General features: G+C 48.4%; 1 protein-coding gene across 4 annotated transcripts in view; it reads left to right on the forward strand.

Annotated features, from left to right (window-relative positions):
* LOC105299002 (NADH-cytochrome b5 reductase-like) overlaps positions 1-9,983 on the forward strand; it is a 23,822-nt gene extending 13,839 nt beyond the window's left edge. For 2 of the 4 annotated variants that reach the window (XM_023536797.1, XM_023536799.1), the window contains 2 exons: positions 4,157-4,360; positions 6,911-8,120. In XM_023536797.1, coding sequence (XP_023392565.1) covers positions 4,157-4,360; positions 6,911-7,129 — 423 coding nt within the window. In that variant the 3' untranslated portion in view covers positions 7,130-8,120. The other 2 variants (XM_023536800.1, XM_023536798.1) reach the window with 2 other exon arrangements.
* The last annotated feature ends 2,805 nt before the right edge of the window (positions 9,984-12,788 follow it).

A 12,788-nucleotide genomic window follows, 5' to 3' on the forward strand; every position in this document is an offset into this window, starting at 1 on the left:
ATTCCACTTCATTGAAAGAGACTGCATCTCCTTAGGGCTCTCCCAGAACTTTATCCTTCTCATGGAATATTAGGTAGTCTCTACCTTGTGTATGATTGAGATGTGAGTCCCTCCTAGATTGTGAGATCCTTACGGGGAGGCCTGAATCTGGATTAATTGATTGATTTGCTGATTCATTTATTCATTCATTCATTCATTCAGATACATAAGTCTTTTTTATGGTTCAGGCACTGGCCGACTTCATGGAGCTTCGGGTCCAGCTGTCTCTCCTGCAGCCTCAGCATGGTGCTTGGCATACAGTTGGCAGACCCCCAGGGAATGTAGTCTGCCTGCCCCCCTTATGGAGGAATCCCCTCCACAAGCTTTATATTTTTCATCTTAGCAAGAAGACAATGTAGGGTAATGCATGGATTACAAATGAGTGGCCTAGAAACTGACTCCAGCCCATGAATATATTTAGTTTTGGCCTGTGCAATGTTTTAAAATTTTGAATTAATTGCCGACATTTCAAAAATGAGAGATTTTACATTAAAAATATAGATGTCATACTTCTATGAAAATCAGATTTAGCATCATCGACCCCACAAACTATGTACTAGAATCTACAAAGTGGCTTCTTCCTTTAGAATGAGCATTCATTCCTCATTTTACCCAGTCACCACTGTTTCCTACTGCACTCTGACAAGTATTAGTTGCCAAAAATCATCTCACACCCCATTCTTCACTCAGTTGTGTTATCTGCATGGCCCATTAGTTACTTGGGTTTGAGACCTCTGTAGTTAAAGCTGGATGGAGGTCTATGGATTTTCATTGCAGCCTCACTGTTTCCCTTCTGTGTAAGCTCTGGGCCTCATCTGAAAATTGGGAATGACAGTACAATATTGTGGGATGATTAGGGTGATTAAATGAGATAACATATGTAAAGTGCTTAGCACTACAGAAAGGGCTCCACATTGATGGCTGACGTGGTTTGTATTGGCAGCATGTGCCTGTCCCAATGAAGTCTCCCTGTGTTTGCTCCCAGTGCTACCAGACTGGGCTGATGTCCCGATATGTCGAGTCCTGGAGAGCAGGAGACACGGCTTTCTGGAGAGGACCTTTCGGAGGCTTTTCCTATAAACCAAACCAGGTCAGTGCCAGCACACTGAGTCCTCAGGAGACCCCTCCCAGCTTAGCCTTCAGGATTGTCGTTTTAGATTTCAAGTTGTAGAATCTCACTGGACCATTCTTCCTGAGCCCAAACCCAATCCCAGGAGTATCCTTGGCTGCCCATTGCTTAGAAAATCCAGACTCATGTGCTCGGTGTGTAGGGCGCCTATCCCATCTCACCCTCAGATACCTTTCTAGATTCACAGTCCAGTTATAAGACTATAGAGACCTCCCCCTAAGTATGCCCCAAGTCTCCCTGCTTGGGAAGCTCTTCTTCATCTTCATGCTTTGTTCAAAGCCTTCCCTGATGTTCCCAGGAAAAAGTAGTAATTTCTCATCAGTTGGTGCATATCTGGAAAGCAGTTTGGCAGTATGTACTGAGAGTCTTAAAAATCTTCAAATCTTTGGACCCAGTAATTCCATTTCTGGAAGTCTATCCTATGGAAAGAATCCAAAATACCAACTTGTTTGCACATGCTTATTGCAGCTTTATTTATAATAGCAAGAAATTGGAGATAACTGAACAACAGGGGGACAGTTAAGTGCACTGGGTTACAGATACTTGAAAGAATATCCTGGATTTTTAAGTTAAGTACATAAATGATGTTATATGTTTATACAATAAGATCAAGTGACAAACACTAGGTGCAAAATTGAATATACAACAGGCTTGGAAACTAAGTTAAAGTACACAGGAAAAAATATGAAAAGAAAATGCAATGAAATGTTAGCAGCTCTGGATGATGGAATAATGGGTGTTTTTTATTTTCTTCATTATATTTTTCAAATTATCCACAACGAACACCTATTACCTTTATAATTAGGAAAACAAAGCTAAACAAATGGAAAAAATGAGTCATTCCTATTTGTTTCCTTTAAAAATAGCTTTTATTGTTTTTTCCTTTATTACAAATGCAGTACATTTCACTACTCCCAAAATGAGCAGATATAGAGAGACAGAAAAAGAAGGAAATAAAGAATACCTATAGGCTATCCACCCAGACATGCCAGTCTTACTACCTTGTCATATATCCTTCCAAATTCTCTTCCACACATGGGTGTTTATACAAGCGTGCACGTATGTGTGTATAATATCAAACATGTATATATTGCACCGCCTCTGTGCCAGGCTGTGATTTTAGCACTTACTATGTAGTAACTCATTTAATTCTCACAACAGCTCCTACATACTGCTACCCCCATTTTGTAGATATGTGGTGTACATATAATATTTTTCTACAATATCCTTCTAGTGCTAACCATGCTCTGCCTTGCATTTTAGCTGAGGGTGTCCCTGTGTCCCCTAGGCCTTTGAGGGCAGAGACTAGGAATTATTCCTGTTTCCTCCTAACCTTGAGGAATGTTGTCTTGACCACCTTTTCCATGTGGAGCCTCTTCATGGCTTGTGGCTGCACCTCTGCATCCACAGAACACCACACGAAAGCCCCTGCACTTCTTATCTAGGCAGTTCGTGGGGCCCAGCAGTGAGGAAGAAGAAATGGGGTCTCACATAGTGACACTGGCCCCTGGTGGTGGCTAGGCTAGGCTCTGCCCCTCCGAGGAGGCTGGAGTGCTCCGGCCCTCTTCCCACCCTGCCCTGCTGCTCCGTGGTCATCTTTCTTGTAGGTGAGCATCGCGTCAGCCCAGAGGGCACATTAGCATCTGTTTGTGCATTCATTCCCGGGTATCCACTTAGGGCCAGGCCTGTGCTGGACCCTGGGAGCCCAGAGACAGGACAGACGAGGCCCCTGTCCTTCGGAAGTTCAGTCTGATGGAGAAATAGACACACAAACAGGTGATGACAACTCAGCATGACCAGTGCTATGGGAACACAGGGAAGGACCCCTACCCATGGCTCAGGGAATGCTTCCCAGAGGAGAGCCTGAGCAGTGATGGGAGGAGAAGGAAGAGCACGACAGGCTAAAGAGAGCACCAATATAGGGCTGGATGGCATGGCTGGCAGTAGGGCCTCAGTGAGGGGAAGGAATCTAATTGTTAAGCCCCAAGCTCCACCAGGCACTTCATGGCCTTTCATTTAATCTTCACGACAATTCTGAGATAGGTGCTATTATGAGGAAGTGCTATTATTTTTTTACCAGTAAAGAAACTGAGGCTCAGAGAGGTGAAAGGACTTGTCTAGATCTTATGGCTAAGGATTTATACCCAGATCTGTATGAATCTTGATACTCCAGGAAGTGTTTTATGCACTTCCTGGAGCAGCATGGTGTGCAGGGGCTGTCAGTAAAGCTAGTGAAAACCCCAACTGTATTCAGAGAGGCCTAATCTCTAGAATGAGGGCGGTAAATACCATACTGCATGGGCAGGCACTAACCTTCAAGGCACTGCCCTTAAAGAAGATTTCCCCTCTTTAAGAGGCCTAGAGCCAGGAAATGGGTTCAGCGAGGAGAGATTGATGGAACTGGGTCCCATTGGGGTGGAAACTCACTTTTATTGGGTCTTCTGTGCCAGCACTGTGCTAGGTACTTATGTATAGTATCTCATTTAGTCTAGAGAGGACTGAGGGGTCCAAGTCGGGGTCCTCAGATCTTTGCAGGGCTGCCCGGGGGCAGAAGCAGTAGCCCAGAGGGCATGGGGGTCGGTGGGCAAGGCTTTGCTGAGAGCAGGTTTCAGCTCATTGTGAGGTGGGAAGATGACCCTGGCAATGGGAGTTAGTCCAGAATAGAGCAAACTGCCTTGAAAGGTAGTGGGCTATCAGCAGAAGTATGTAAACAGGGTCCTGTGAGGATGCTTTAGAAGGCAACCAAGCCACTTGTAGGATGGACTATACCCTTATGTTCCCTTTCAGCCCCCAGAGTCCATGATTTCTGTTACACAAATCTCACAAGCTATAGACTTTCACAAGCAAGGATGGTTTCCTGGAGAATGTAGAGAGAACTCAGATGGGTGGGACACCTGGTTCAGGCAAGCCCGAGAAAAGGCCCTGTAGTGGATGGGTAGGGTGAGACTCCCCACTCCACCCCGGTCACATACCCATCCTATTCCCCAGTATGGTGAGCTCCTCATGCTGGCTGCGGGCACCGGCCTGGCCCCCATGGTGCCCATCCTACACAGCATCACAGACAATGCAGATGATGAGACTTTTGTCACCCTGGTCAGCTGCTTCAAGACTTTTGAGGGCATCTACCTGAAAACCTTTCTCCAGGAGCAGGCCCGTTTCTGGAACGTCCGTACCTTCTTTGTACTCAGCCAGGTAAGCCCAAGGTAGTGACTCCTTTCCGTTATTGAGACTCTGCTGTCCTCTTGCACTTGTCCTGATGACCTGCTGTAGCCTCTCTACTTTATGCTATAATAATAATCCCTGCCACTGTTGGAACCACGTGCCTGGCAAGGAAGGCAAGTATTGTCATGTTCATTGTGCAGATGATGAAACACACTCAGAAAGGTGAAGTGCCAGCTAGTGTCATACTGATAAATGGGATGAAGACAGGATTTGAGCTGGGGCTGTCTGATTCCAGAGCTCCAGCTCTCACCCACCATGCTTTGCTGCCTGTCATCCACCCTCTGGCATCATCCATTATATGGGCAGGCGGCCTGGTTGTGGAGTCAATGGGCCAGGACAAAGACGTCCTCCAGGATAAGCTCCTTGAGGTAGGGACCATGTGTCCGGATCACCGCGCTCTCTGCAGTGCTTTGCACAGTGCCAGGCACAAGGTAGGCACTCCCTCCATCAATGATTGGTCGAGTAAACTGGATGCAAGTTCACTGCATTTATTAGAGTCCCTGCCACATCGCTTTGTCCTGCATGAGAGGAAAGCTGCTTTCCAACTCCCCAGGTTGCAGATACTCTAGCTGGAAGCGACTCTGCCTTCTGACTCCTCTTCCCTCTGATTCCCCATCCCTTCCACTCACTCAGGCCTTCCCAGGCCCTCCCCTCTGGACCATGGCATGGTGGGGAGGCATCATGCCATTTATCTCAAGCTAGGCCCTCAGCTCTTTTCATTCACCTTCCTTCCCCTGCTCAGTAGCTTTTATTCCTCTTTCCTGCACCCCCTAGGTTGAGGGTCCCTGCTAGGGGTACTCCCCGCCACCCATTCTCTGTTGCTCAGGGTCAGCTTCGTTGCCCTGTACTTTGGAGCACTCTTCTCATCAGTTTCCTCTTTGAGGCAGCTTTAGAGTGTCCCTAAAGACATATGTGATCCTTGACATTGTCGGGGTGGGGCGGGGGGCGGGGGGTTGTTCAGAAAACTGCTTTCCCTTCCCAACACCAAAGATTCTGGGATTCCCCAGGGGCCAGGGTCTGTGGACCTGTCTGTGGGGCACAGTCATCGAAAGAGTCATGCTTGGTGAACATGAAGGCCAGTGTGCAGCCTGAATAAGAGTGGGGCTGCGGGAACGGCCACTGCTGTCAGGCAGCACACTCAGCCCTGCCCCAGGGCTGGTCAAGGAAGGTGGGAGGAGGGGCAGGAGGCAGGCACCTGGCAGAGGTGCCCTGGCTGTTGGCCAGCTTTCCTTTTCCTCAGCCATGTACCAGGTGCCTGAGATACAAAACTGAAGATGAGCTGCTCCCTGCCCTCCAGGCACTCGCCTGTATATGCAGAGATAGCCACTGAGATGGCGGACAGTGACTCCCTCTCATTGAGCACTTTCTCTGTGCCTGGCAGTGTTCTGAGCACTTTGTGTGTGTTAACTCATGTAACTCCACCACAGTCTTAGGAGGTTTGTATTGCCACAATGCCCATTGTACAGATGTGGAAACTGAGGCACAGGGAGATTTAAGAACTTTGTCTAAGGTAGCACAGTGAGTTGGTAGAGTCTAGTATGGACCCAGGTGGTCCTGCACCAGTGTCCATGCTCTTAACTGCTTGTTAGTGTAAGGTAGCGAATGGATGGGTGCTGCTGAGCGTGTTCAGGATGCTGCAGCAAGCAAGGAGGGCTTCACAGAGGAAATGGCATCTAAGCCTGGGCTTGAAGGTAGAGTTTAAGTTCACCAGTAATAGAGGGCCTTCACTCCTGAGCTGGGGCTTTGATGATGCCAGTGGCCTGGGGTGGGGCAGGCGTGTGCTCTGGCTGCCGATGGTAGGGTCAGTGGAGTGAGAGGTGCCTTCTGCCCGTCTGTGCTCCCTCCAGTCAGGGTGCTTCCCCTCCTGCCTGAACCTCAGTGACAGCATCCTCAAGCAGCTCCTTCCTCCAGCCGTCCCCTGTCAATTTGTTTTCCATCCTGTAGCTGGACGGGCAGCTCTGACCACACCACCGCCCTGTGTCCAGCCCTTCCCCGGGCCCCTTAGGGGACATCTTAGGACGATGTCCAAGCCCTCATGGCTGTGCCAGCCCTCTGTGGCCTTGTCTCCTAGCCCATCCTCCCTGCGTGCTGTGTTCTGGTGTCTCTGGTCTGCTTGTGGTTATAAGTGCTCTGTGCTTTTCTGGTTGCTGGGCTTTTCCTCACACCATTGCCTTGCCAAGGAGCACTTTTCCTCACTTCTTCACCTGACACCGACTCATCCCCCACATCTCTCTGCTGAGGTGTAATTCTATCCTGGAAGCTTTCCCAGAGCCCCCAGGATGGTGTGTTTGTGTTTACTGTTGCAGCCTGGGCTTGCCTTTTTCACAGCACCCACCCCACTGCACTGTCACTGTTTACGGGTCCCCTCCCCACCTGAGCAGCAGCCAGACCCAACGCATCTCTCCTGAGGCAGTTGGAGTGGGCTCTACTGCACCTAACTGGCCCGAGGGTATCGGGCAGTGAGAAGGAGAGGAGAAGGAGAGGTGAGGCCAAAGGGCCCTGCTGGTCTCTGCCCTCAAGGGCCCATGGGATGCATCAGAGCATGGAGGGAGCCGCAGGAAGATCCAGGTCATCACAGAGGATCCCCTGTCAGCACCATGGTGCTGTCCTCAGAGGGCCGTCGGCATCAGACAGGCTCTGCGAGGTGAGCTCCAAAGCCTGGTGAGTGCACCAGAGATTAGAGACCTGCACCCACAGAACCTCTCCCAGGGTTTCCCCATCACCCTACACTCATCATAGTAGCTCCGAGAGGTCACTGTCACTCAGCCCTGAAGTGGCAGCAAAGCTCTGATTCCAACCCCAGCCGCCATCTCCATCCTGCCTCTAGTTAGTCTCAGGATCTAGAAGCTTGTGGTAATGGAATCTGCAGAAGTCTGAATAATGCTGTTCTGTCGGGGGGAGGGGAGGTTTGTTTTGGGTGCTGATTACATAGTTTCTTCTTTTTGTTAAAGTTCTTCAAACTATATATACTTAATTTCTACAATCTTCTATATGTAATACTTCAATAAAATGTTTACTTAAGAGAAATTCCTCCAAGTCAGCTGGCGATAGAGCTTTTCTTTGGTGACTTGGGGGATGAAAGCCACAAGCTGAAAGAGAGAAGGGACCTGGGTCCCTCGAGTACTGTACACCCCCAGAACTACCTCTAGCCTTTTTATGTGAGAGAAATAGACTCCTCTCTTGGTTAAGGCACTGCTGCCTGAATTAGGCAGGGTGAGGCCAAGAGCAGCTGCCATGTCCCCAGAGTCTAGCACAGTGCCAGGCACAGAGTAACCACTCAGTAAACATCTGTTAAAGCAACAGGTTAAACAAGTGAACAAAAGTTATACTTCAAGGATAATGGTGATAGACAACCTTGGAAAGATGCTGGGAGACCCACAGTCACGGGGAGGTAACATTACACCCAAAGTGACAGGTGCAGCAGTCCCCCGGAGGCAGTGAGAAACAGTGGGGACCAAATCCTAGTTCTGCTGCTGCCCCTGCCTCATTGTGCGTCCTGAGGGATAGCTCTCCTCCCTGTGCCTTCACTATTGTAGGAGGACGACTACTCATCACAGGCTGGTCGTGACTGTGATCCGAGTCCCAGAGTGAGGAAGTACCTGGCTCTCAGTAGGGGTAGGTGAAGGTTGTCTTCTCACCCCCTCTGCCTTAGTTTCTTCATTTGGCAGAGGAGAGCTAGCTACATGAACTTTGAGGACCCCCCAGAAGTCACCCCTGCTCTTTTTCATTATCCCAGGAGAACTCCCTGGAGCAGCTTCCCTGGAGTTACCGAGAGAAGACCTGGTTCGGCCGCCTGACCCAGGACCTGATTGAAGAGCTGGTTCGCTCCTGTCGGAGAGAGCCGTTTGCATTGGTCTGTGGCTCAGCCGAGTTTACCAAAGATATGGCCAGGTGTTTGCTACACGCAGGCCTGGCTGAGGACTCCTACTTCCTCTTCTAGGCCTGGCCTGCTTTCCAAAGTCCAGGCCAGGGGCCTGCCAACGGGACACAGGAAGCAGCACAGACTGGAATCAGAAGATGTGGACAAAAGACCACCACTAACTTGCCAGGTGACTTTGGACAGGTGTCTTTGCCTCTTCACACCTCCATCCCTCATCTGCCCCATGGAGTTACTGATTCCCTCAGACCGGAGTCCTGCTGCGCAGAGAGAAAACAGGGCTGCAGGAGTCTGGGGAGAGCAACCGGCCTGGAAATGAGAGAGGACCGCACCGAGGAGTTGGCAGGAGAAGGGGCTGGAGGAGCTTCCCTGGTTCCTCAGGTCAGAGGGCTTGTGTGGGGCTCCTGTTGGACCCTGCCCTGTAATGTCCATTTCACAGCCTGTTTCCCCTAGAGACTGGGTACCCTTGTGTGGCCTCACTGCTGGCTCAGGTAAGGTGCTCACTTAAGTGTTCAGGGAATGACCACAGGAGTGGCTGAGAGATTTCTGGAGGAGGAACTTGCCTTAGGTACCTCCAGTGCCATGAGCCTGACACTATGAAGGTCTTGGGTGCTGTTACCTGACCACGTTCACAGAGGGAGGTGGGGCCTTGGATTACCTCTGTTACATATTGGCCCTAGGCCTTTCCTGCCGCAAACACATCACTCTCAGTCTCTGTTCCTTGGCTCAAGAGCCCAGCCCAGAGTCCTTTTTCTAGCAAAAGAACCACAGACTCAAATACCCCTCCCTCCTGCAGGCAGCCAGCTCAGCCCTCTCCTTCAGCTCTGGCACCCTGGCTACGGTTGCTATGGAGATCTAAAGATAGAGCAGGAGTCAGGAGACCTGGGTCCTTCTCCCTGCTCTGCCCACTGAGTGGCTACTGATTTGTGATCCACCCACCCCCTCTACACCCCGCCTCCTCCATCCTGCATGAAGCATGCCCTCTCCAGGGAGGCCAGCACTTCTGGGCAGCGCACTGCAGTTAATGAATTCTGCTTTTCGCAGCCTGGGCTCCAGTGTGCTGCACCAGCTCAGGCTGGCTATAGGCAGTCAGTCCCAGAATCAGAATATTAAGTCTTGGAATCTCAGAGCGAGAGAACCATAGAATCATAGACTTAGAATTTTACGGTCATAGAATCACAGTCCTCATTGTATCAGAGATGATACATTCAGGACTCCAGAGAGCATCCAGTCTGCCAGATTCATTGTATCAGTGAGGCTAAGTGACCTGCCCAAGGTAAAACAGTCCATGGCAGGGCCAGCACTAGAAGTCAGGTCTCCTGATGTCAGCTTTGTGCTCAGAGTTCTGTCCACATGATTTTTAAACTAGGCTCCACAGGACACAAGGGTTCCTGGCATAGCAGCTGTGAAGGGATGGCCAGATGGGATCTCCAGGTCCCTGCACCAACCAGAGCAGTTTTATTTTTATCCTATTTATATCTTGGGGCTTGGATTAATTTTCATTTGTGAAAAAGGGTTTACCTGTACCTCCCAAAAAGTTGCGACAAATCTCTGCTGTTCCATGTTCAGTAAATAATCATGACAAGCAGTTGAGGGGATGATGCCAAAGGTTTCACACTATTTCACATGCAGAATTCCATGGTTAAATAGATGTGGGGAATATACCTTTGTCAAGAATCATGTACACAAGTATATTAAAAGCTCTGAAAAGTCCAATGGTAAAGTAACTTTTTTCATATTCTTTAACTCAGAGTGTCCCAAGCTTATTTAACTGTACGACATTTTTATCTACTAGAATCTTTTGAGATCAGCGTGCCATGGAGTGTGCTTTGGGAAATGCTAGTCTATTGCAGAGGCTTTCTCACAGTGTCATGTGTGGGAAGACCCTGCTCTGAGTCAGAGGTCCCAGCAGGAACTGTGATTTCTTTCGGCCTCGCCTATGACTTGGGCAAGACACATTTCCTTCTCAGGGCCTTGGAAGTCCAGGTGTCTTCCTCTACGCCTTCCTCTGTCTCAGCACATCCTAGTGACTCTCCTCACAGATACTCCTGCAGGGCCAGTCAGGAGCCAGACTCTGTTCTGGGCACCAAGGAAGTAACAGTGAACAAGGCAGATACAGTTCTAGTAAGTTCCACTGGGGAACTTACAGCCCAAAAAGGAGGGCTAAAATTAAACCAGTAATTTTGAAATGAATGAGTGTTCTAGAAAAGGAAATATGGAGAGTGGAAGTTAAGGAGAGGGTCTATCCTAGGAGAGGACCAGGAACATGTCTCTGCACTGAGGAAAGAGGCTTCAAAGGCAATATCCTCACTCATAAGGGTGATAGGGGGTCCCTACTTAAGGGGTGGGAAGTCTGGGGCAGTTCTTGTGTCTCTATCCTTGTCCCCTTTTAGATACTTGGCGTTTAGGTATCAGACAAGGTCACACAGTGATAACCAGCCCCTCTTGTCCTATAAGGTTGCCCTCTACTTCACATCACTCCATGTGGGATCTGTGTAGCCAGATACTGGTGGGGTCTCTTATCATGGCACATTGGTGGGGGGACTCAGCCACATCTTTGGTGCCAAGATGCCAGAGGGCTCATATTATCCAGAAACTTGAGAACCTGTGGCTGAGTGCTGTGCCTCGCAGGACGCCAAGTGAGCCCAAGAAGAGGACTGGTTGGGATGTGTGAGGACAGACCTCATTGAATTGGTGGTGAGGCTCCTCTCAGCTGGCCCATTGCATTGCCGCCATCTCTCCTGATAATGCCCCCGCCACATGTTGTGGGAGGTGTGCTATCTGGGTGATGGTACACAAATGACAGCTGCCTTAGTCCAGCCCTCACCGTGTTTTGCCTACGCCACTTGAGTATTCCCCTCATTGGTCTCCCAGTCTCCAGCCTCTCCTCCGACACTCCCCACACAGACTGTAGCCAGACCGATTTTTTTTATGTGCCTGTGGTAAGAACACAATGTGAGCTCTATCCTCTTAACACATTTTTAAGTGTATAATACATTATTGTTGACTATAGATACAGTGTTGTAGAGCAGATCTCCAGAGCTTATTCAGACCACTTTTTCTAACATGTCCGTCACTCTCTCTTGCTTAAGATCCTTCAGTGGCTCCCTATTACCCTTAGGATACAGCCTCTCAGCTCTGTTTACCTTCCAGGCTTATTTTATGTTACTGACCCCTTGCCTTTAACTCTTATGTTACAAACTTGTTTTCTTGCATCAGTCAGTCCCTTCACATTTGCTGCTCCCTCTGCTTCCTTCCTGTCTTACACTCACCTTTGCCTCTGTCTTTCGAGGGCTTAGCTGAGTGTCACTTCCTCTTGGAAGCCTCGCCTGCCTCTGCCGCTCCAGGCTAGGTAGTCAGCAGTCTTGTGCTGAACCTGCCGGGCTGCCTCCTTTGTACGTGAGTACATCAAGGCCCCGTACTGGGGCCTGTTCATCATGTCCCCAGTGTGGGAGAGTACTCAGTACATCGATGTCGAATTCCTGAATAATAAACGACTAATGTTCATGGTGTACTTTACAAGTTGAAAAATGCTTTTCATCTGTATTGAAGCACATAATCATCACCAAAATGCATGCTATTCTATTACCCCAGTTTACTGATAAGGAAACTAAACTTCTAAGACATTAAGCAATTCTCCAAGGTCATGTAGGGGTACACAAATTCCAGCATGCTGCAGTTATTATAATGTGTATATGTGGCACATGAGTGCACCAGGAGATGTATATAAAGATTTTCATTGCTGCACTGTTTAAAAATAGCAAAGAATAAAAACTATCTGTCCATCAATAAAGAGAATGGAGAAATGTTCTGTTCTATAGAGATTCATGCAGCGGAATACCATACACCAGTTAAAATGAATGAACCAGGTCTACATGTATCAACATAGACTAAATCCTAAAAACGTAATAATTGAGTGAAAAGCAATTTCTAAAAGGAAAGATACAGTGAGATACCCATATTTGGAGAGTTTAAAAGCACAGAATAATGCCAAATGCTCAGGAAGGAAATCCACCAACTTCAAGGAACCTCTGGGGATACAGGGAAGGGGATAAGATAGGGTGGGGGGGGTCCTTTATCTGTGTCACTTTATTATAAAAATATTTGAAATAAATATGGCAAAATATGAACACTGGCGAATCTGATGAGTTCATTATTCTGCTTTCTTCTGTTCTACCTTTTTTGTGTGTTTGAAATAGTTCAATAATTTAAAAAAAATAAGGTTAAATATGTCTACTCAAAGCGCTTCAAAAACTAGAGGCTTGAAAATATTCATTGCTTCTCCCCGACCTCAGGATAGGCTATGCCCCTTTATGCCTACAGGTCTCTCATTTGAAACAATTTGTGAGCACCTACTATGTGCCAGCCCTGCTCTGGATACAACAGTAATAGTTGTATTAATTACAACAGTAATAGTTGTAAATAATGCCCAGCACTCCTAGCTTACATGCTGTTCCCTCTACTTGTCCCTTTTCTTTTCCTCATAAACTCAAATGAGAGTGACTTTCTAGACACCACAGT

This window comes from Pteropus vampyrus, unplaced genomic scaffold (assembly GCF_000151845.1).
Source record: "Pteropus vampyrus isolate Shadow unplaced genomic scaffold, Pvam_2.0 Scaffold170, whole genome shotgun sequence".
NCBI lineage: Eukaryota > Metazoa > Chordata > Mammalia > Chiroptera > Pteropodidae > Pteropus > Pteropus vampyrus.